Raw genomic sequence first — 25,466 nt, forward strand, 5'->3', positions numbered from 1 at the left:
ATCTATGCGGTGCACCTGTGAGGATTGTGTTGTTGATTTAATAACCTTGCTTCACTACATCTGCCGAGATACAGGTGATATTATCGTACTAGATTTTCTTATTGGTCAAAAAACATCCGCCATTTAGTGATGGGAGAAACATAAAGCTTCGAATCAATTGAATCAACTGCTTCGCAAAATGATTCACTGTGTCGAATCGTTCGAAACGCCACACGCTGGGGAATCCTTGGACAGAAGACTGAAAAAAAGAGCAGTGGAACTGCAACTGAAAAGTTACAAAATCTATGAAATGCAATTATATTAATCTGAAATTATTACAAATCAGGTGTCTGTGTAATATGTGTTATTTTATCAATTTTAAGGGCTTGTATTGTGTGTTCCATGGATTGCTTAGCTAACAGGCCAATAAGAGACTATTAACTAGGCTAGCCTACTATTGTTCATTTAAATTACACTAATCTGTATAAAACTGATCAGAAATCAGGTAAAACCAATTGACACTTGTTCAATGGATCATGTTTACAGAGATCATTCTAGAATGTTCTCCTATATTGTAACTATAATGTTACAAAGATCCCTATCAAACTTTCTAATTTTCATAATCAAATGCTATTGGCATGGTCCCTAATATACAAACACAACTTTTCACACTGAAATAATAGATAATTTACTCTAAAAAAAAAAAAAAAGGCTGTCTTTGTATATAAGTCGGCTATCTGCATGCCAGTAAAGTATAACATTTAAATTAATTCACAAATGTTACCTGAACAAACCCTTTCTTAGGAAATATAAGTCAGACATTGAAGTAAATTGCTGTTTTTGTCACTCTTCTGAGGAAGATGTCATTCACTTGTTTTTGCAATGTAGGCAGAAACTTTAGTCATTCATTAATGTTTATCCAAGCTTATTTTGTAAGTGATGTTTCTTTCTGTTTTAAAGATGTTTTCTTTGGATAACATAATTAGTTTGTGTTTCCTGTATACTATCTAAATTTCACGTATACATAAACAGACATTTTCTGGCTCTAAACCTCTCTTTTTATTCAAAGATTATCAAGACAAGTGTATGGAAATCTCTGTAAATCCCAAAGCAATGACAACTGTCATCAACATCAAGTTGTTCCAAACCTGTATGAATTTATTTCTTCTTCTGAACACAAAAGAAGATATTTTGAAGAATTGCATTAACTAAACAGTTGATGGACCCCAGTATTTTCCCTCCTGTCAACTGTATGTTACCAACATTCTTCAAAATATGTTCGTTTGTGTTCAGCAGAAGACAGAAATTCATATTGGTTTGGGACAACTTGAGGGTGCGCAAATGATGACAGCATTTTCATCTTTAAGTGAACTATTCCTTTAAGGTGTAAATGCATTGCGTTCTTCTTGTTTTTTGTTACCCTTGCAACTTAACTGTGTCTGTGTATCTTTTTGTCTTCTTTGTTGTTGTTTTTTTGTGTTTTTTCTTGTTTGTTTCCATGTTTATCTGTATTTCTTTAATGATTTGTAATGTTTAAATTATAAAAAAAAATATTAACGCATTCCGGCGGTGACCCATTGAAATTTCGAAACTTTTCGAAACAGTTGTGACGTATAGAAGCCTCGGTTGCTCAAATCACGTGATTTTAGCAGTTTGATACCTATTTTTTACAGTCACCACTGTTTGATACACGCTCCGAACCACTGAATCGAAACAAAAGATTCGTAAAGGTTTCGAAGCTTCATGACGCAGTGTTCAGAGAGAAATCGCCCATCACTACCGCCATTTTCTGCAACCAGATAACTTTCATTTAAAGTTTTGAGTTCAGAAAGACACCAGTAAACATCAGAGGAATTAGATAGCCCAATCAAAAGGTTATTAATCATGGACACGGGTGTCGCGACAAAGAGTTTTGCTCTGCTTTGCCTTCTCTCTCTTTGTGGGATTACTACTTCACTTCAAACGGGTAAGTGGTTACAGAAGATAGAAAATAAAAGTAACATTTTACGCTTCCTGGTCTTAACGACTCTGCTGCGACCGAATTGGAATTTGATTACGAATTTATGCTACATAGCAACGTTACATGACATTTAAAAGTGTATCTATACTTATATAAGTAAATATAGAGGTTACGAGTTTTCTCAAATAAAATAAGCTAACTATTCTCAAATTTGACGTCGATCAACAAGGCAGCGTCCTATAGTTGTTACTGATCATAAAATCGATATAACGTTAGCCGCCTCAAATTAATTTTTCCTCAGAATACAATCTGGATATACGGAAATTCACACAGATCAACCTGAAAATAGTGAAACTATTACAGATCTAGTTAGGATTGTTTTTACTCAAATCACGTGGTTTGGGCTGTTTGATACACGCACCGATCTACTGAATCGAAACAAAAGATCAGCAAAGGGTTCGAAGCTTCATGACGCAGAATCACTGCCGCCATTTTTCTGCAACCAGGTTACAGTCGTTGAAGGTTTAAGTTCAGACCGATACCAGTAAACATCAGTGGAATTAAGATAGCTTAATCAAAAGCGTATTAATCATGGACACGGGTGTCGCGACAAAGAGTTTTGTTTTCCTTTGTTTTATTTTTCTTGGTAATACTTCGCCTTCACTTCAAACAGGTAACGTTAAATGTTTACATTTTGCTGCGTTTGTTCGAGAAAGAAAGTGAAAGTAACATTTTACGAATCCTGGTCTAAAACGTCTTTGCAGCAACAAAATTGAAATGTGATTACGAATTTATGCTATAGTACATGAAATTTAAAAGCTTATTTTTTAGTTATAAGTAAATATATCCACCTTATTTCTGACGAGTTTACTGCGTTTAGATTTATGGGTGGCACTTCCGGTTTGGGGAACTTCCAAACAAAAAGACTGAAACTAATAATTTCAAATCATATGGTTGCCCTACAAATAAAGCAATCCGTCAGCCCGACTCAACGCTATCAGTTTTCTTTCATGTTTTATTTAAGAATAACATGAGAATAAGGTAACACTTGGTATTTTAGCGTGGCATGTTATAACAAGAATATCTATGGCAAGAGCTCTTTTCAGTCTCTGCATTCTTTTCCTCATGATTATTTTCTTTTTTTTAAATTGGCATTCCGCTCTAATAGTATGAAAAAGGTCAACATACTGCACATTTGTGGTCAGTTCTCAATGGGTTAATTTACGATATGCCATTAATAATAATAATTTACTGGAATACAACAAGAACCTCTTTTTTTTTCTCCCCAAATCCTCACGTCTCTTTCCAAGTTTGTTTTCACAGGTAAATACAATGTATTATCTTTCAAAATGAGAGAGGGAGTAAAATCTTTCCGTGGCAGGGGCAGCTGCCACTGACACCTGTCACTCCACCCGTCACCACTATTGACATCTGTCACTCGACCCGTCACCGCTATATGCGCCTGTCACTCGACCTGTCACCGCTATATGCGCCTGTCACCCGACCTGTCACCGCTATATGCGCCTGTCACTCGACCTGTCACCGCTATATGTACCTCTCCCGCGATCCGTCACGGCTATATGTGCCTGTCCCGCGATCCGTCACGGCTATATGTGCCTGTCCCGCGATCCGTCACGGCTATATGTGACTGTTCCGCGACCCGTCTCACCGCTATATGCGCCTGTCACTCGGCCTGTCACGGCTATATGCGCCTGTCACTCGACCTGTCACGGCTATATGCGCCTGTCACTCGACCTGTCACTCCACCCGTCACCGCTATTGACAGCTGTCACTCGACCCGTCACCGCTATATGCGCCTGTCACTCGACCTGTCACGGCTATATGTACCTCTCCCGCGATCCGTCACGGCTATATGTGCCTGTCCCGCGATCCGTCCTGCTATATGTGCCTGTTCCGCGACCCGTCTCACCGCTATATGCGCCTGTCACTCGACCTGTCACGGCTATATGCGCCTGTCACTCGACCTGTCACGGCTATATGCGCCTGTCACTCGACCTGTCACGGCTATATGTGCCTGTCAATCGACCTGTCACGGCTAAATGCGCCTGTCACTCGACCTGTCACGGCTATATGCGCCTGTCACTCGACCTGTCACGGCTATATGTGCCTGTCCCGAAATCCGTCACGGCTATATGTGCCTGTCCCGCGATCCGTCACGGCTATATGTGCCTGTTCCGCCACCCGTCTCACCGCTATATGCGCCTGTCACTCGACCTGTCACGGCTATATGCGCCTGTCACTCGACCTGTCACGGCTATATGCGCCTGTCACTCGACCTGTCACGGCTATATGCGCCTGTCACTCGACCTGTCACTGCTATATGCGCCTGTCACTCGACCTGTCACGGCTATATGCGCCTGTCACTCGACCTGTCACCGCTATATGCGCCTGTCACTCGACCTGTCACTGCTATATGCGCCTGTCACTCGACCTGTCACGGCTATATGCGCCTGTCACTCGACCTGTCATGGCTATATGCGCCTGTCACTCGACCTGTCACGGCTATATGTGCCTGTCCCGCGATCCGTCACGGCTATATGTGCCTGTCCCGCGATCCGTCACGGCTATATGCGCCTGTCACTCGACCTGTCACCGCTGTATGCGCCTGTCACTCGACCTGTCACAGCTATATGCGCCTGTCACTCGACCTGTCACGGCTATATGTGCCTGTCCCGCGATCCGTCACGGCTATATGTGCCTGTCCCGCGATCCGTCACGGCTATATGCGCCTGTTCCGCCACCCGTCTCACCGCTATATGCGCCTGTCACTCGACCTGTCACGGCTATATGTGCCTGTCACTCGACCTGTCACGGCTATATGTGCCTGTCCCGCGATCCGTCACGGCTATATGTGCCTGTCCCGCGATCCGTCACGGCTATATGCGCCTGTCACTCGACCTGTCACCGCTGTATGCGCCTGTCACTCGACCTGTCACAGCTATATGCGCCTGTCACTCGACCTGTCACGGCTATATGCGCCTGTCCCGCGATCCGTCACGGCTATATGTGCCTGTCACTCGACCTGTCACAGCTATATGCGCCTGTCACTCGACCTGTCACGGCTATATGCGCCTGTCCCGCGATCCGTCACGGCTATATGCGCCTGTCACTCGACCTGTCACGGCTATATGCGCCTGTCACTCGACCTGTCACGGCTATATGCGCCTGTCCCGCGATCCGTCACGGCTATATGTGCCTGTCCCGCGATCCGTCACGGCTATATGTGCCTGTTCCGCCACCCGTCTCACCGCTATATGCGCCTGTCACTCGGCCTGTCACCGCTATATGCGCCTGTCACTCGACCTGTCACGGCTATATGCGCCTCTCACTAGATCTGTCACGGCTAAAAAGGATGTAGAAGTGCAGTTCATTATTAGTTAATGTGAAATGATGTATTGTAAAGTGTTACCAAAATTACAACTGGACAATTTGCGATATGGTCTGGAATGAAGGGATTAAGGGACTGTCCGAGGTGCTGAAATAAACAACAGTGAACGTGAAACAGAGAGTTGTTTTTATTTTCTTGTTTCAAAAATACTTCTGAGGCATAAACCCCCAGCCGACAGAAACAGTGAAACCGAGAGTTGTTTTTCTTTTCTTGTTTCAAAAATACTTTTGAGGATTAAACCCCCAGCCGACAGAAACAATCTCATTATGTCAAATCCCCCCACGACCATTTTAATGAAAAGTTTCATATTCTCATACCAAAACTGTCTGTTTTCTTTCTTCTTTTTTTTTTTTTTTTACCTAAATGCTAACTATACTGGATTATCATAACTCACCAATTATAATCCTCTCCTGTCAAATTTGCCATCGTGCCGTTTTGCTTTGGTTTAATGATAATACAAAAGTCCTAAACCATATAGGGACAAAAGCATGACGGACTCGATCAAGAAGTGAGCACACGCTTTCGACGTGCGATTTCGAGAACACTATAGGGAACGAGGACGTTCTTTTCGCCCGTTTGTACACTTCACACACGTTTGCACTGCCTGTTAGGTTTACCTGTTTACACGTTCATAATGTGCGTTTTGTCCTACTCAAAACACACGAATTTGACGCCCATTATTGTTAGGATAAACGCGCGTCAAAAACGTGCGTTTTTTGTGACCCCAGATAACGCGTCGAAGACTCGCGTTTTGATGCAAAAACCGCGCGTTTCTGACGCGTGCATCCGTGACCACAAAGCGCACATTAAGAAGTTTGGCTATCGAAACGCACGCTTTTGACGGGTCAGTGTGCAATCAGACGCCTGACCGGGCGTTTATGAACACTTTGGCTTGCCATAATAGGCGCATATAGCCGTGACAGGTCGGGTGACAGGCTCGTATAGCCGTGACAGGTCGGGTGACAGGCTCGTACGCACAGCTCAGTGTGGCCGCTCCAATTTACCTTCAATGAAATCTAACCTTAATGTAATTGACAGAATTACAAAAAAATATTTTGCTACATAAAAGTTTTTAAAGATTTTTAATAAAACTCAAGAGATGGTAGATGTGTGAAATTTCATGATTTATGAGTGACGTTAGAATTTTCTAAAAAATATTTTGCTACCTAAAAGTTAAAGATTTTTTGTGTCACGCATGCATGCATGTCCATTTCCCTCAAATTAAATATAAAACGCATGTGGACTGATATTTTTCCAATGTCTGGACTCCTTTATTAATGGAGTAGGCTATATAAAATGACGTTTCAATATACAGGTCCTTCTCAAAAAATTAGTATATTGTGATAAAGTTCATTATTTTCCATAATGTAATGATAAAAATGAAACTTTCATATATTTTAGATTCATTGCACACCAACTGAAATATTTCAGGTGTTTTATTGTTTTAATACTGATGATTTTGGCATACAGCTCATGAAAACCCAAAATTCCTGTCTCAAAAAATTAGCATATTTCATCCGACCAATAAAAGAAGTGTTTTTAATACAAAAAAAAAAAGTCAACCTTCAAATAATTATGTTCAGTTATGCACACAATAGTCAATACTTGGTCGGGAATCCTTTTGCAGAAATGACTGCTTCAATGCGGCGTGGCATGGAGGCAATCAGCCTGTGGCACTGCTGAGGTGTTATGGAGGCCCAGGATGCTTCGATAGCGGCCTTAAGCTCATCCAGAGTGTTGGGTCTTGCGTCTCTCAACTTTCTCTTCACAATATCCCACAGATTCTCTATGGGGTTCAGGTCAGGAGAGTTGGCAGGCCAATTGAGCACAGTAATACCATGGTCAGTAAACCATTTACCAGTGGTTTTGGCACTGTGAGCAGGTGCCAGGTCGTGCTGAAAAATGAAATCTTCATCTCCATAAAGATTTTCAGCAGATGGAAGCATTAAGTGCTCCAAAATCTCCTGATAGCTAGCTGCATTGGCCCTGCCCTTGATAAAACACAGTGGACCAACACCAGCAGCTGACATGGCACCCTAGACCATCACTGTCTGTGGGTACTTGACACTGGACTTCAGGCATTTTGGCATTTCCTTCTCCCCAGTCTTCCTCCAGACTCTGGCACCTTGATTTCCGAATGACATGCAAAACTGAGCAACAGTCCAGTGCTGCTTCTCTGTAGCCCAGGTCAGGCGCTTCTGCCGCTGTTTCTGGTTCAAAAGTGGCTTGACCTGGGGAATGCGGCACCTGTAGCCCATTTCCTGCACACGCCTGTGCACGGTGGCTCTGGATGTTTCTACTCCAGACTCAGTCCACTGCTTCCGCAGGTCCCCAAGGTCTGGAATCGGTCCTTCTCCACAATCTTCCTCAGGGTCCGGTCACCTCTTCTCGTTGTGCAGCGTTTTTTGCCACACTTTTTCCTTCTCACAGACTTCCCACTGAGGTGCCTTGATACAGCACTCTGGGAACAGCCTATTTGTTCAGAAATTTCTTTCTGTCTTACCCTCTTGCTTGAGGGTGTCAATGATGGCCTTCTGGACAGCAGTCAGGTCGGCAGTCTTACCCATGATTGCGGTTTTGAGTAATGAAACAGGCTGGGAGTTTTTAAAAGCCTCAGGAATCTTTTGCAGGTGTTTATAATTAATTAGTTGATTCAGATGATTAGGTTAATAGCTTGTTTAGAGACCCTTTTCATGATATGCTAATTTTTTGAGACAGGAATTTTGGGTTTTCATGAGCTGTATGCCAAAATCATCAGTATTAAAACAATAAAAGACCTGAAATATTTCAGTTGGTGTGCAATGAATCTAAAATATATGAAAGTTTAATTTTTATCATTACATTATGGAAAATAATGAACTTTATCACAATATGCTAATTTTTTTAGAAGGACCTGTATTGGTATTAAATGCATTTTCTGAGAATTTATATTTCAAGTTTTTACTGCAAATGTCGAAATGCACGCTCTTTGGTCCATTAGTGCTTGAGGCACTGATCACATTAGAATAAAATATCTCATAATAAAATACAAAATTGACTGATTTATGAATGTATATGCATAGTTCTCATCAGTCGGAAATACAGATAAACGCTTTCATTTGTTGTATTTTTGATCCTGAAAGAAAACAGAACAACAGAAGAGCGAATCATAGGCCTGTATGCATAGCATGTATGGAGTCTGTACGTGTGACGCTTAAATACAAGTTAAAAATTTAAACATACGTTTCATATATAGCCTATGTTTAAATAATGTAAATGTTATTTTATTTCACCTCATTTATATAGCGCTTTTAACAATGTAGATTGTTTCAAAGCAGCTTTACAGAGATAAACATATAATTTAAGGTAACAGAGATTGGTTTGGTTTTATAGTGGCTCTTGAAAAATGTTTTTTCCAGCTAAAGTTAGTTTTGATTGATTCACTTCCGTCTAAATGATCATTTGTTATTAAATTAGGGGCCGCTAAGACGACACCGTTCTCTCTAAACAGACTTTAAACGTGAACCTGTGATAGACGCTGATGACGGTCACATGCGCATTAAGAATTGATTCCACAGTCATGAGCGTTTGAATATATGTGCGCAGGTTTGTAATTCCTTACAAACCATGCCTAAACAAACTACTTGTCTATAAATTTTGATGCAGAATTTTTATTTTATCTTATCACTTTGGGTAGGTACGCGAACCGAAAAATTCCACAACGCTTTATCTGTAGAGTGGTATAGGGATCCTCCATAGGGAGAGGCTAGTTGGCACTTCAGCACTGCATTGTCATCAGGTCCAGGCGAAAGTCCTTCGTCAGATCTGGAAACGGCCTGGATCCGGCAGGCTGCGGAAAACCTCGGGATAAACAAAGACACTAAAATTAGCATAGATGCCATTCTTCTTATGATGTAACGAGTACATCAGGATTTGAGGGAAGTGTTCCCAGTTCCGGCTGACCTAATCTAAGCAGCCTAATATTGAATTATAGAAGTCTATAGAGTGTTATGTGAATGCTAGGTCAAAGAGATGTGTTTTTAGTCTAGCTTTGAACTGACAGACTGTGTCTGCTTCCCGGACAATGTTAGGAAGATTGTTCCAAAGTTTTGGTGCTAAATAGGAAAAGGATCTACCGCCAGCAGTCGATTTATATATTCTAGGTATTATCAACTGGCCGGAGTTTTGAGATCGCAATAGACGTGAAGGACTATAATGCTTTAAGAGCTCGCTCAAGTACTGGGGAGCTAAACCATTTAGTGCTTTGTAAGTAATCAGCAATATTTTACAATTTATACGATGTTTAATAGGGAGCCAATGCAGTGTTGACAGAACCGGGCTAATATGATCTTACTTCCTGGTTCTGGTAAGAACTCTAGCGGCTGCGTTTTGAACTAGCTGTAGTTTGTTTATTAAGCGTGCAGGGCAACCACCCAGTAGAGCATTACAATAATCTAACCTTGATGTCATGAACGCATGAACTAGTTGTTCCGCATTTGTCATTGAGAGCATATGACGTAATTTAGATATATTTTTAAGATGGAAAAATGCGGTTTTACAGACACTAGACACGTGACTTTCAAATGAAAGATTGGTATCAAAGAGCACACCCAGGTTCCTAACTGACGACGAAGACTTAACAGAGCAGACATCAAGTGTTAGACGGTATTCTAGGTTATTACGTGTGGAAGTTTTTTGTCCAATAATTAGAATCTGTTTTTTCAGAATTTAGTAGTAGGAAATTACTAGTCATCCAATTTTTGATATCAACTATGCATTCCGATAATTTTGTGAATTGGTGAGTTTCGTTAGGTTTGGGAGAAATATAGAGCTGAGTATCATCAGCATAACAGTGAAAGCTAATTCCATGTTTCCTAATGATATCTCCTAAAGGTAGCATGTACAGAGTGAACAGCAGCGGTCCTAGTACTGAGCCTTGTGGTACGCCATACTGAACTTGTGATCGATAAGACATCTCTTCATTTACTGCTACAAACTGATAGCGGTCAGATAAATATGATTTAAACCATGCTAATGCAATTCCACTAATGCCAACATAGTTTTCTAGTCTATTTAAGAGAATGTTGTGGTCAATGGTGTCAAATGCAGCACTAAGATCGAGTAACACTAATAGAGAGATACAACCACGATTGGATGATAAGAGCAAATCATTTGTGACTCTAATGAGAGCTGTCTCAGTGCTATGGTGCGGTCTAAATCCTGACTGGAAATCCTCGCAGATACCATTTCTTTTAAGAAAGGAACACAGTTTTGAGGATACTGCCTTTTCTAGTATCTTTGACAGAAAAGGTAGATTCGAGATCGGCCTGTAATTGACTAATCCTGTAGGATCAAGTTGTGTTTTTTAACAAGCGGGTTTAATCATAGCCAGCTTAAAGGTTTTTGGTACGTATCCTAGAGACAAAGATGAATTAATGATGTTAAGAAGAGGATCTATGACTTCTGGAAGCATCTCTTTCAGTAGTTTAGTCGGTATAGGGTACAACATACATGTTGTCGATTTAGATGAATTAACGAGTTTGCAAAATTCTTCCTCTCCTATGGGCAACAAATGAATCAAATTTTACCTCGGGGAGACTATAATGCACTCCCTGATGTGATGCTGTAGTAGACGGTTGCATAGTTATAATTTTTTCCCTAATATATTTATTTCATCTATGTTTATTATATGAAAAGGGAACCGCATGAGATGAGTAGGCTAAGATAGGATCATAAGATGACCAATATACCTGAAAACATTTGGAATGGGTCAGACATAATTTTGACAACTTATTAAGTTTTGTTTTAAGTGAATTTCATTTTGTATAAATTGTATCTTCATTTTAATCAATTTTTCATCAACAAATTGACTGGATTAATAAAAAAGAAGCAAATATAATGGACAATATAATTAGGACACGGAGGCGCCAGCGCGTGAACTGGAGCGCGTCTCATAAATTAACCGAAAACTGACAGAAAACACCAATTTATTAATAAACAATTCAAATGTTTAATGCATAATCCTTACGTTGGCAGTTTTTTTGTGGCAAGCTTTGAGATGCGGAATAGGCAATATAAAAATGTATTAGGGCTGCAACTAACGATTATTTTAATAATCGATTAATCTGTCGATTATTTTTTCGATTAATCGATTAATCGGATTAAAAAAACAGAAGGAAAAAAAGCATTAATTTCCAACCCTTTATTCAAAAACAGAACTGACAGTGCAAATTCACAGTGCGAAAGTGCACAAACAGGTCACTCCTTGAACATCCCTGAGCTTTTAAAGTAATAATAATAATACAAAATGGACTAACACAAAAAACATACACATGTATGCTTTACATCTGCCAAATATATAGGCTTTTTTTAAAAAGTGAACAAAAAGATCTATATTTTTGTAAAAAGGGACCTGAGCTGTTAGAACAATAAATAATTTGATTTTAAATTGATTTGTTTGAACGTCAGAACTTGCTCTCTACACTACACTCACAGACGCACACACTCACAAAGTCTCACACTAACAGACGCACACACTCACAAACTCACACACTCACAGACGCACACATTCACAAACTCTCACACTCACAGACGCACACACTCACAGACACACACACTCACAAACTCTTAACACTCACAGACGCACACACTCACAGACGCACACACTCAAACTCTCACACTCACAGACTCTCACACTCACAGATGCACACACTCACAAACTCTCACACTCACAGACGCACACACTCACAAACTCACACTCACAGACGCACACACTCACAAACTTGTGTGTTGTTTTGTTTTTTGTCAAATATGTTGTAATCTAACAAAATGTTTGACATTATTTGACAAGCACATGCACACAAAAGACAAGTCTCGTGCAGTCGGATAATAGGTAATAATAATAGCAACAATAATAATTACAACAGAAGATAATATCTCTAGTCTATCCTAATATTAATTATAAATACAATGTATATAAAATATATACAATGGATTGACTACCTCATATGGTGTGTAAGGCCTATTTTGCAGCTCATCCATTCGGAGCATATAGTGAAGTTTCTCGGAGTCATTTAGAATGAAAAATTCAGTGCTGCAAATTGTGGAAAAAATATTCCTCTTGTAGTGGTACTTGGGACAGACAAGAAAGTGTTTTCATCTTCTGTCTATCTGATTGAAATCACAGTCTGCTAATTCAGTGGTAAAAATTTAATTGGTTTTATTTATTGTTGTCCATTTATCGAACTTCCATGCCTCTTAATAATTACATTCCTATGTACCAATTTACCAATGCTCGGACACACTCGGTCTCTCTCGCGCGCAGACACACTCGGTATCTTTTGCACACTGTTGCTCGCGCGCTGACACACTCGGTCTCTCTCGCGCGCAAACACACTCGGTATCTTTTGCACACTGTCGCTCGCGCGCTGACACACTCGGTATCTCTCGCGCGCAGACACACTCGGTATCTTTCGCACACTGTTGCTCGCGCGCTGACACACCCGGTCTGTCTCGCGCGCAGCGTCCAGTCCGGCGCCTCATAGCTCTGCTCCGCGCTGAACACATTTTTTTATACTCAAACATCTCCGCGAATTATTGATAGTCGCGCGACACAACGAATCGATAATGAAATTCGTTGCCAACTATTTTAATAATCGATTTTAATCGATTTAATCGATTCGTTGTTGCAGCCCTAAAATGTATACATAAACACCGGTGTGATCATACGCTCCAGGGACCAGCCTAGACTGATTACACCGTGATCGTACGTGCGAAAGGCTTAAAAACAAGAAATTTTATGAAACAAACTTTTGAAATGTAGGCTTAAATGAAACACATTTTAATTCAGATTCTATATATTCTATATATATTCTATATTTATATATATAATAAAACAACGGAAAACAAAAACAACGAAAAAAACAGCTGGCTGCTGTTCCAACGTCTGTGTAGCCGTGACAGGTCGGGTGACAGGCGCATATAGCGGTGACAGGTCGGGTGACAGGCGCATATAGCGGTGACAGGTCGGGTGACAGGCGCATATAGCGGTGACAGGTCGAGTGACAGGCGCATATAGCGGTGACAAGTCGAGTGACAGGCGCATATAGCGGTGACAGACGCATACAGCGGTGACAGGTCGAGTGACAGGCGCATATAGCGGTGACAGACGCATACAGCGGTGACAGGTCGAGTGACAGGCGCATATAGCGGTGACAGGTCGAGTGACAGGCGCATATAGCGGTGACAGGTCGAGTGACAGGCGCATATAACGGTGACAGGTCGAGTTACAGGCGCATATAGCGGTGACAGGTCGGGTTACAGGCGCATCGAGTGACAGGCGCATATACGGTGACAGGGTGAGTGACAGGCGCATATAGCGGTGACAGGTCGAGTGACAGCCACACATAGCGGTGACAGGTCGAGTGGCAGGCGCATATAGCGGTGACAGGTCGAGTGACAGGCGCATATAGCGGTGACAGGTCGAGTGACAGGCGCATATAGCGGTGACAGGTCGGGTGACAGGCGCATATAGCGGTGACAGGTCGGGTGACAGGCGCATATAGCGGTGACAGGTCGAATGACAGGCGCATATAGCGGTGACAGGTCGGGTGACAGGCGCATATAGCGGTGACAGGTCGAATGACAGGCGCATATAGCGGTGACAGGTCGAGTGACAGGCGCATATAGCGGTGACAGGTCGAGTGACAGGCGCATCGAGTGACAGGCGCATATAGCGGTGACAGGTCGAGTGACAGGCGCATATAGCGGTGACAGGTCGAGTGACAGGCGCATATAGCGGTGACAGGTCGAGTGACAGGAGCATATAACGGTGACAGGTCGGGTGACAGGCGCATATAGCGGTGACAGGTTGAGTGACAGGCGCATATAGCGGTGACAGGTCGAATGACAGGCGCATATAGCGGTGACAGGTCGAGTGACAGGCGCATATAGCGGTGACAGGTCGAGTGACAGGCGCATATAGAGGTGACAGGTCGAGTGACAGGCGCATATAGCGGTGACAGGTCGAGTGACAGGCGCATATAGCGGTGACAGGCGCATATAGCGGTGACAGACGCATACAGCGGTGACAGGTCGAGTGACAGGCGCATATAGCGTTGACAGGTCGAGTGACAGGCGCATATAGCGGTGACAGGTCGAGTGACAGGCGCATATAGCGGTGACAGGTCGAGTGACAGGCGCATATAGCGGTGACAGGTCGAGTGACAGGCGCATATAGCGGTGACAGGTCGAGTGACAGGCGCATATAGCGGTGACAGGCGCATATAGCGGTGACAGACGCATACAGCGGTGACAGGTCGAGTGACAGGCGCATATAGCGTTGACAGGTCGAGTGACAGGCGCATATAGCGGTGACAGGTCGAGTGACAGGCGCATACAGCGGTGACAGGTCGAATGACAGGCGCATATAGCGGTGACAGGTCAAGTGACAGGCGCATATAGCGGTGACAGGTCGAATGACAGGCGCATATAGCGGTGACAGGTCGAGTGACAGGCGCATATAGCGGTGACAGGTCGAGTGACAGGCGCATATAGCGGTGACAGGCGCATATAGCGGTGACAGACGCATACAGCGGTGACAGGTCGAGTGACAGGCGCATATAGCGTTGACAGGTCGAGTGACAGGCGCATATAGCGGTGACAGGTCGAGTGACAGGCGCATATAGTGGTGACAGGTCGAGTCACAGGCGCATATAGCGGTGACAGGTCGAGTGACAGCTGCCAATAGCGGTGACGTGTGGAGAGACAGGTTCCCCTGCCACGGAAAGATTTTAGCCTTATTGCAAACTGACTGAAATCACTTTGAAATCAGCAATGCTGAAGTAGCTAAATAAAAAAAAATATTAAGGCAACGTATGTTACATAATACAGACAGTGATATACCACTGTGATATTTAACTGTCCGATTTTGCTGTGGAAAGATTTGCCTTTTGGGGTTTTTCATGGTCTGTTGAAAGTACCTTGTTGAAGCTTTTACACTTTTAATTGTCCTTTTAATGTTCAATGGTTGTAGGGTGAGTAGAATAATGCAATGTCATTGTACACAGTTTAAAAATTATATATTATTGTTACCATAGAGCTAGCCGAGTCTTTCACTGATTGTTTACAGCTTAATGGAAGTTACACCCATAATTCGCGCAAAGCATCATGGGCCGCAGGAATAATGTGGATAGGTTATGAGTTTTGTCATATAAAAAAAGCTTACTTTCCTCAAATGTGACATCGATCAACATGACAGCGGCCTAGTTATTATGGATCATAAAATCAATATACTAGGATTAGCCACCTCAAATTAATTTTTTAACTGATTACAATCTGGGTATACGGAAATTCTCAAAGAGTAACCTGAAAATAGTGAAACTATTTCAGACCCAGGTAGGACTGTTTTTTGGATGCACAAATTTTGATAAACGTTAAATGGCCTCAGCTAATAATAGTTTCTTTTTTTATTATAATAGACGGAGTCTATTTAGTCTGGCTGTAACTGAAATGTTTTGAGACTGTTCTGCGTATACCTAACCCACCGCTTATATGATGTTCTCTTCACAAACCAATTTTACCACATACGCTTGTTTTATGAACAGCCTATTTTATTCCTCTGTGTTGCAGAGAAACACTCCCTGTACTACATTTACACAGCCTTGTCCAAACCTGTCGAACTGCCAGGCATCTATGAATTCACAGCTATGGGTCTTCTAGATGACAGACAGATTGACTATTACAATAGCAAGGATAAGAAAAAAATTCCCACTCAGCACTGGATGAAAGAGAAAATGCAGGAGGATTACTGGGAAAAAGGCACCCAGTCAAGAAAGAGCAAAGAACAGTGGTTTAATGTGAATGTCAAAATTCTGATGGACCGTATGAGACACAACGAATCAGGTGAGGAATACTGATACATATTAACCTGCATATATGTATAATATAATATTAACCTGCATATACGTATAATATAATATTAACCTGCATAATATAATATTAACCTGCATATACGTATAATATAATATTAACCTGCATATATGTATAATATAATATTAACCTGCATATACGCATAATATAATATTAACCTGCATATACGTATAATATAATATTAACCTGCATATACGTATAATATAATATTAACCTGCATATACGTATAATATAATATTAACCTGCATATACGCATAATATAATATTAACCTGCATATATGCATAATATAATATTAACCTGCATATACGTATAATATAATATATGCAGAATAAAATATTATAATATTATAATTAATATTATAATATTATATTGTTATTATCATCTGAACAATATTTTGTTTTCTGTCCTTTTCAGATGTTCATGTTCTTCAGTGGAGACATGGGTGTGAAATTGATAAAGAGGGAACTAAAGTAAAGTTTTCCAAAGGCATTGATGAGTACAGTTATGATGGCGATAACTTCCTGTCTTTTGATGATGCGGCGTCTCAGTGGGTTGCCCCAGTTGATGCAGCTCTTCCAACCAAGAAGAAATGGGATGGTGTGCCCATCCTGAACCAGTACACCAAGGGCTACCTGGAGAAAGAGTGTGTGGACTGGCTTAACAAATTCAGAGAATATGGAGATGAGGAGATCAGAAATGGCTGTGAGTAAATGTAGAGTATTTGTGTTTGTTGATTATCTGCAGCTGTCAGAGAGATAGAACTGATTGATAAACTTTGTCCACAGCTCCTCCGGATGTTCATGTGTTTGCGAAAAAGTCTACCAGTGACAAAACTAAGCTGAAACTCACCTGTATGGCCACTGGTTTCTACCCCAAAGATATGACGATGACCATAAGGAAATATCGCACATCCCTGCCTGAGAATGAGATTGAATCCACAGGAACCAGACCAAACCATGATGGAACCTTTCAGTTGAGGAAGAGTGTGGACATCAAGGAGAATGAAAAAGCAGAATATGACTGTTTTGTGTCCCACAGAACTCTCAAAGAACCAATTGTTGTCAAATGGGGTAGGTAAAGTAAAAGTATTTAATAATTAAAGCAGGGGTCTTTCCTCTTAGGAAACAATGCTGGAAGTGCCTACTTGAAACAACTTGAAAGCATGATCTGTAAGTTTCTTAGTGAGCAATTAGCTCTGTGAGATTATAGGTACATCTATAGTCGTTACTGAGCGTTACACTTACACTATGGATGGATCTCGTTTGTGTCGGATTCAGATTCTGTGGAGGAGAAATTATGCCAAGCAGAAACTCTTATAAAGCTAAAACAAACACTTGCGGTCCATGAATGTGTCTCTCATAGGATAAGTGCACACGGTCTCATGAGTAGTTGAGAGTCATCAGTACACCATAATGTGACAAAACCTCACAACTTGTGATAGTGTCATTATGAAGATTTTAAACCCCAAAGTAACAAATGGTGCCGAACAGCTTAAAAATAAGACGATTTTCTATTACAATTAAAATGAACAGATGCTAATTTTTAAACAACTGTTAAAATAGCAGAAAATGTAATTTAGTGTTTTATGACCCCTTAAAATTACTCTTTATTAAAGGCTTAACAATGGAAATTGAATTTTCTAAATGTAGTAGACATTTAGGCTTTACAGACATTAGCTTTTTCCATTTATTATTACAATTTTTTTTTGCAGATGGAAAATGCAAGGACTGCAGTGAAGGCTCTTTCCTGGTTATTGGAATTGCGATTGGAGCTGTAGTTGTACTAGTTCTTGTTGCAGGACTCGTTTTTTACCTTTATAAGACTAAAATAATTGGTAAGTATTACAACATAAATGCAGATTCTGGGCACACTTTTTTAAATACTTTTCTTTAATAAAGGTGCTTCAACTGTCAAAATTGACAGGGCTGCTTTAGAGAGAGTAAAACATATATATTGTTTCACTAGGGTGGGCAGTATGTCCAAAATCTTGAAATAGTCCATTGAAATCCATATTAATGTAATGGTTACAAACAACTAACCTCTTATAAAAACTATAACTCTTAAGAACAAATGTTTTGTGCTATCCAGACTTCACTTGATATATCTCTGCCTCTGAGTGCAATTCATGTAGATTGTAACTGTATTTATTATGTTTATTTGTAATCCTCTCTAGCTTTCCCAAATCAGAGTAGAGAAAGAATTATTCATGCTACTGCAACACAGCAAACTCTTCTCCCAGGTAAGCTGCTTCAGAGAGGACTGAAGTGAAGTGAATCAGTATTTCCCTTTAGATAATTCTTATGGGGTGTTAACGCATACAACAATTTTATCACTAGAGTTTCTTTAGTGGATGCTGGATTCCCTAATGTTTTTGATGGGCTGCACATTTTCCCAAAACCATAGTTTCAATGAACATTCGCAAACAGCAAAGTTGTCTGGTTGAAACTATAGCTCTCGACCTGTGGTTAGAAGCATCATATCCTAAGGCCAATCAGGACACGGTGCGTTTATACCTGTCCACATCAAGTGGCTTCTGTATCTGGATAACAGAGATCCGTGTGTGACATCCACCTGTGAATGCAGACACGATGCCTGGATTGCGTTAACATTACACTGAGATCCGACACGCTGATCGGATAACATTCCCATCAGAAGCACGTTTACACTTGTCTTTTCAATGTGTATGTGGACAACATTCAGATACAGGTTGCATGTTAATGCCAAGTGTAAACGTTTCATTTCACACACACACACACATATATATATATATATATATATATATATATATATATATATATATATATATATATATATATATATATGCTCACATTGCTGTCATTTGGTAAACACGGAAGCTTACGCGGTAGATCATTGTTTTTTTGGGTGATATATCCCTTTAAATTTGATGGTGTGACAGCTTTGATTGGAGATTGTATAGATAAGTGTAACCATCTCCCAAACCATGGATTTACTATATTACTGTGAAACAAGTACATTGTGTAACGGTTCAGGCGGGGTAGAAGGAGAGCTGAAACGGGAATTTCTAGAAACAGTTTTAATAAATCAAGACGAGACAATCCAGACACGAGAGACACAAAACACAACTTTGGATACACAGACAATAACCGCAACTAAAGAGAGAAACACAGGGCAATATATACCAGAGCAAACGAGCAACCAAACAAGACACATGTGATTGTGAAGAATATAATCAGTAACGAGGGATGGACAACTGACACTCTAAGAAAAAGTATTACTACCTCCAATGAGTTATCACAGTATAAAATATAAATGTAAGCTGTGTTTACTTTCTGTAACTCATTTTAGTAGCTAAAATAAAATATCAAATATCTGTTGTCAGTAGGTGTACCTCGACTCTAAGAATATATGTAGCTTAATTAAGCTTTCTGTGTTTATATCTTTCCTAGGAGGAAACAACAGCAATGGACATGCAGTCAATGGAGGTAAGCGGTTAACCATCCAGGAACAGCAGAAAAAGCTGTTGATGTTTTATAAAATAATGTGCCTTAAGTGTTGTGTAGCAACTCATGTAATAACAAAGCAACCTGTAATAATGGCACATAATGTAATATTACTTTCTTAATGTAATACAATTGTTTTTATATTTGTAATGTAATAATTTTTGTTTTGTAATGTAATATTTTTAGTTACTGGAGCTCAAATTAATAATGATTTTTAAATTGTGGAAAATTTATTACATCAAGAACTCACCAAAAACATTGTAATTTTACAATTTTTAATTACAAAAGTTTTTGTAATACTGGTAGTTTTTAACTATTAAATGATTTCCATTACACGAGAGTAGATGTTAAAACTTCATGCTGTACTCGGCTTTCGCCAAGATAAGCACCAACTAAGACATAGCTTTACAGTAACCTATGCTTCTCCATCCATTTACGCTTCTTTCCATATGGTGATGTAAATCTCCTTCTGTCTGGTGTTAACACGCGTCAGCACACACAACGGTTGCAACCACAGTGCGGTCCCCCCATGACAACCGTCTGGATTGAGCTGAGTAGTGGACATCTCTAGGGTCTTCAAGTGGGCACCTTCCGTCCTCAGTGTTTCGTCGACTAGCCCACGACACCTCAAGAGGGCTCGACAGTGACTCTGTCATCCCAGAGTCACCCCCCTCCATCCCCCACTCAACTCAGCCCAGCTTACTGATCTCTTAAAAAATAAAATATTTTATATTGTATTTTATTTTTATACAAAATAAAATAATATTCATTAGACTTAAAAAATAAAATAGAAATAAAAGCGAATATTCGATAATTCGTTTATTTAAATGCAGTTTTAACGAGCAACACGTTATTTTTTAAGATACGTTTACAATACAACTATGTACTAAAAACGGAAAAGTTTTTTCCATGTACAGATGACAACGTAATCAAAACGATCTCTGTTCACACGGATCCGCAAAACGACAATGTCACAGTTTCAATTAGTTTAAACTTTGTCTTGATTTGTGCTGTTTCTCCCTGCCTTTTCTGTTGACATGGTCGCAGATTTGATTTGGTTATTTAGTTCAGGTGTGTGTCTAATCATTCTTGTTTGCATGTGTGTTTAAGTTCCCTTCGTTTCTGTTCATTGTTGTCGGGTCTCATTGATGTTTGGATGTGTGTTACATTACTCTCGCTCTGTGGATTTATTGCCGTATACTCCTCGTCTTCGTGTGTTATACCAACACAGTCCCTGACTGACTAAAACACTGTATTATGCATGCCAGACAAGTCGTTGGCGATGTCACTTTGTGAAGAAAAACTATGCGCCTGCGAACATACACATTCTTTTAAAAAGCACTCGCACCAACTGTGCCTATACACTAAAAGTTTAGTGCAGTCACCGCTTTCACAGATTCGCGTTTTTGTAGTTTACATTGAGATGATGACAGTATCATTTTCAAAAACTTGGACTTTTGTAACCCGTTTTCAAAAGTTTGCGTTTCCAGGGCATTAAAACGCTGTTGTCGTGTGAATGAATGGGCAAATGCATAAACAGATTTCCATTTTAAGTTGAAAACGCTGTCATGTAAACGGCCACTGAATCACGACGTTTTTGTCACCATTTCTAAGCTTATGACTAGGCAATATACACAACAAGCTTATCTTAAGGTTTTCCTTTAGTTGAAAACAATAAACAATGTGTGTAAACAAAAAAATATACAGATTAAAACTATTTCAGCTCAAAGAGAGCGAAAAGGAAAAAAACCTGCTAATAAAGTAGTAATAGTAATATACACAACAAACTGAAGTGGATTTTCTTTTAAAAACAGTTTCCAGTCGGGGGATATTTTAAAAATCTGGCAAAATTAGGAGGATGAAGAGGCTGCAAGTACTAATAATGTGGATAGATGCCGTAATGGAAACGGTACAGAGAAACGTATGGGTTCGAGAACGTTGCCAGCTGTGGTGGGAAAAATGCACCTTCTTTACAGAAAATGAATGGTTCTGCAACTTTTGGGTGTGAAGGCAAACATTTCAGTGTATTTGCGATGTAATACACACTCGACTGTATCGCAAAACCACACAGCTCTCAGTCCCGAAGAGAGGAGGGGGAATAATGACTTTTGTGTGACGTCCACCTGTGAATGCAGACACGATGCCTGGATTGCGTTAACATTACACTGAGATCCGACACGCTGATCGGATAACATTCCCATCAGAAGCACGTTTACACATGTCTTTTCAATGTGTTTGTGGACAAGCATCTGTAAATAAAGCCAAACAACAGAGAACAGTAACAGTGGTCGTTTGGTGCCATGTGCATTACTTACAGCAATAATCTGACACTATTTCGATCTCAGACTGATTAATTAGCAGAAGTTATTATAACACCACCTGGTGACGTTATTGACTACAGTCATATTGTTCAACCAACGTGGTTTTGAACAACAGATGTGGAAAAATGTTGCTCACATTGCTGTTTGATTGCCCCTTTATTTTTAAAGGGATAGTTCACCCAAAAATAAAGTCATTATTTACTCACTCTCATGTCGTTTCAAACTTAAGATGAATGATTTATGTGATGAACAGGTTTAATTTAGGCTTTTATTAACATCAAAACAATGATAAACACGCATATCGAGAGAACTTGACGTTTGGTAAACACAGAAGCTTACGCGGTCGATCATTGTTTTTTTGGGTGATATAACCCTTTAAATTTGATGGTGTGACAGCTTTGATTGGAGATTGTATAGATAAGTGTAACCATCTCCCAAACCATGGATTTACTATATTACTGTGAAACAAGTACATTGTGTAACGGTTCAGGCGGGGTAGAAGGAGAGCTGAAACGGGAATTTCTAGAAACAGTTTTAATAAATCAAGACGAGACAATCCAGACACGAGAGACACAAAACACAACTTTGGATACACAGACAATAACCGCAACTAAAGAGAGAAACACAGGGCAATATATACCAGAGCAAACGAGCAACCAAACAAGACACATGTGATTGTGAAGAATATAATCAGTAACGAGGGATGGACAACTGACACTCTAAGAAAAAGTATTACTACCTCCAATGAGTTATCACAGTATAAAATATAAATGTAAGCTGTGTTTACTTTCTGTAACTCATTTTAGTAGCTAAAATAAAATGTATCAAATATCTGTTGTCAGTAGGTGTACCTCGACTCTAGGAATATATGTAGCTTAATTAAGCTTTCTGTGTTTATATCTTTCCTAGGAGGAAACTACAGCAATGGTGATGCAAAAATAGTACTCAATGGAGGTAAGCGGTGTACAGTCCAGGAACAACAGAAAAAGCTGCTGATGTTTTCTAAAATAATGTGCCTTAAGTGTTGTGTAGCAACTCATGTAATAAGTTGAAAACGCTGTCATGTAAACGGCCACTGAATCACAACGTTTTTGTCTCGATTTCTAAGGTTATGGCTAGGCAATATACACAACAAGCTTATCTTAAGGTTTTCCTTTTGTTGAAAACAATAAACAATGTGTGTAAACAAAAAAATACAGATTAAATGTATTTCTGCTCAAAGAGAGCGAAAAGAAAAAAAAAACCTGCTAATAAAGTAGACTGCGCCAAATATCGTACAAACTTACATATTGCCTTCACTTGAGTTGGCATATGTTCATTGTGTTTATATTGTTTCTCATGTTCATGTTGAGAAAAACAAGAATATTCAAGTTATATAAGGTGTGCAGAGAAAGGGACACAAAGATAACGGTGTTTCTTAAAGCTTCCCGTAGCAATTTTAGCAACTAGTCTCTACTTAGATTAAGACAACATTCTTTTTAATGTAATTTTAATAAAAAAAATTGTTTTATGCTCATAACCTGTTATAATTATTTTGACACAATGTTTTTATTATAAACATGAATTTATCCATTATTACATGTTGATTACAGATAAATTTCGTATACAATAACCTATTACTTTATGTTGAAAAAAGATAATAAAATAATGTAATATTTTGTTTTGTATTGATTACATTATGAACATTTTATTACATTTCGATACCACAGAAGTGGTCCATTTGTGGCAACACTGCACTGTTTCAACAGAGATGCTCAAAAAAGATGATTTTTGAGTCATAAAATACAATGTAAATGTGATTGATTATACTGGATACTTATATTTAAGGTTGATTGTAAAATATGCAACACACAAACCTGTTGGAGACTACACTCACTTAGCTTTTATATTTTGGCCTACATCAAGATTTGCTTCAAATTTCACGAATTGCAAGCAAATTGTTATCATGGGTAACAATAACAACTTCCCTCTTATTACAGGAAGCCATGTATCTGTCTAAAGGAAGACATCGTCCAAAGCAGTAATAACCTGGTGTATGTATGCAATAATTATGCTCAAGGATTTCATCTAATAGTGGAATTTTCTGTGATATTGATTACAGTTTCTTTTTGTGCCACAGGAAACGTAATAACTGAGGATAGGGATCTCCATCGATGCTCACTCCCTTTTCTCACTTTGTGTGAGATTTGTGCATTGATTTCCTGAATTCTAAGTATGCTGATATTGAAGGTGTTTAATTACATTTTTGCATTTGGAAATGGTTATATCCGATGTAAAGTACATTGCATTTAAGGTATGCATTTAATCAGTCCATGCATTCTCTGGGAATGAACTGAATCTTTCGCTAGCACTTGCTCTAAGATTAGAGTTACAGGAATTCTGTTTTAGGTCAAAGTGTGAACTTCTGTGTGAACTAAAGTGTGTCGTGCTTGCGCTTTAATAAGTGATGTAACGGGGTATGATTTACTTCTGCAGTTTTTAAAAACAATTGTTTATTGGAAGATTTGACTGTTGACTGCAGAAAAGCTTTATTTTTAGGGGTTCTAGCACGAAATGCTGAAACCCTATTGTAATTATTAAGATTTTATTATTATTATTATTCCACTGCAAATCCTGGTGATCAGTGATTCACGCTCACGACGGGACGCCAAAACTTGCTTCAATAACCACTGCTGTCAATCAAATTATTCATTAAATATTTGAAATTATTTGAAAAATCTACTTTTTTAAACTTTTAAACGCTGTTTGTCAGATTTGCTCGTAAGTTGAAACTTGACATGTACCATCTAGAGATCCTCATGGAAAAATGTTATCAAAAGAATTTTGATCGAATTAACTGTTTAGCAGATACAGTTTTTATAGTTATCTGAGTAACATGTCTGTATATTCTGTGGACAAAGTAGAAACTTCACATAAAGCTCAGAGAATTAAATTAAATTCTAAACTATCAATCATTCAACTGAAAGATTAATGCTGTAATGCTACTGTTGTCCACTAAAGACACCCGCAGGATAAGAAATCTTTTAATCTAATCTTTATCAGTTCCCAGCATTGTTTGATAATTATTATTTTTATGGTGCACTGATAATAAAATTAGTTTGCAAAGAAATGTGTAATGCTTAAATAGATCATTAAAATATATTTTCCCAAATATTTGTTTTTGTGTGTGTGTAAGCGTGTTTAAATGGACTTACAATGGAAAAATTGCTTTGCTTTAGTGGAGATTACATAATTTTTAAATTATTTTCAAATAATTGTAATTTTGTCATTCTACTAACTAAAAAAGTTATTTTTAAGTTTTGCTTTTGCATTCATATTTAGATATGAAATCACTATTATAACACTTAAAATCACATTTTGTCCAAGTTTATCACTTCATTTGTACTGAGCTCTCAGTTTTAACATT

General features: G+C 39.4%; 2 protein-coding genes across 8 annotated transcripts in view; both read left to right on the plus strand.

The window, feature by feature from the left end:
• LOC143744282 (zinc-alpha-2-glycoprotein-like) overlaps positions 1-25,211 on the plus strand; it is a 51,412-nt gene extending 26,201 nt beyond the window's left edge. The window contains exons 7-9 of one of the 4 annotated variants that reach the window (XM_077235680.1): positions 22,970-23,014; positions 24,040-24,097; positions 24,180-25,211. In XM_077235680.1, coding sequence (XP_077091795.1) covers positions 22,970-23,002 — 33 coding nt within the window. In that variant the 3' untranslated portion in view covers positions 23,003-23,014; positions 24,040-24,097; positions 24,180-25,211. The remainder of the gene's footprint in view (positions 1-22,969; positions 23,015-24,039; positions 24,098-24,179) is intronic. The other 3 variants (XM_077235679.1, XM_077235678.1, XM_077235677.1) reach the window with 3 other exon arrangements.
• Positions 1,630-25,211, plus strand: LOC143744281 (H-2 class I histocompatibility antigen, Q10 alpha chain-like). Of its 4 annotated transcripts, none has more exons than XM_077235673.1 (10): positions 1,630-1,945; positions 15,957-16,229; positions 16,672-16,959; positions 17,043-17,327; positions 17,969-18,091; positions 18,431-18,496; positions 19,686-19,721; positions 22,970-23,014; positions 24,040-24,093; positions 24,180-25,211. In XM_077235673.1, the coding sequence occupies exons 1-9, from the start codon at positions 1,864-1,866 to the stop codon at positions 24,057-24,059; spliced, it is 1,218 nt and encodes a 405-aa protein (XP_077091788.1). In that variant the 5' UTR covers positions 1,630-1,863; the 3' UTR covers positions 24,060-24,093; positions 24,180-25,211. The 4 variants fall into 4 exon arrangements, with proteins under 4 accessions (XP_077091788.1, XP_077091790.1, XP_077091791.1 ...); XM_077235675.1 differs by having other exon boundaries at positions 1,723-1,945; positions 24,040-24,097; XM_077235674.1 differs by lacking the exon at positions 1,630-1,945 and adding an exon at positions 2,400-2,612.
• Positions 25,212-25,466: the final 255 nt, after the last annotated feature.

This window comes from Siphateles boraxobius, unplaced genomic scaffold (assembly GCF_051911475.1).
Source record: "Siphateles boraxobius isolate OS27281-9 unplaced genomic scaffold, OSU_SipBor_1 2, whole genome shotgun sequence".
Taxonomy (NCBI): Eukaryota; Metazoa; Chordata; class Actinopteri; order Cypriniformes; family Leuciscidae; genus Siphateles; species Siphateles boraxobius.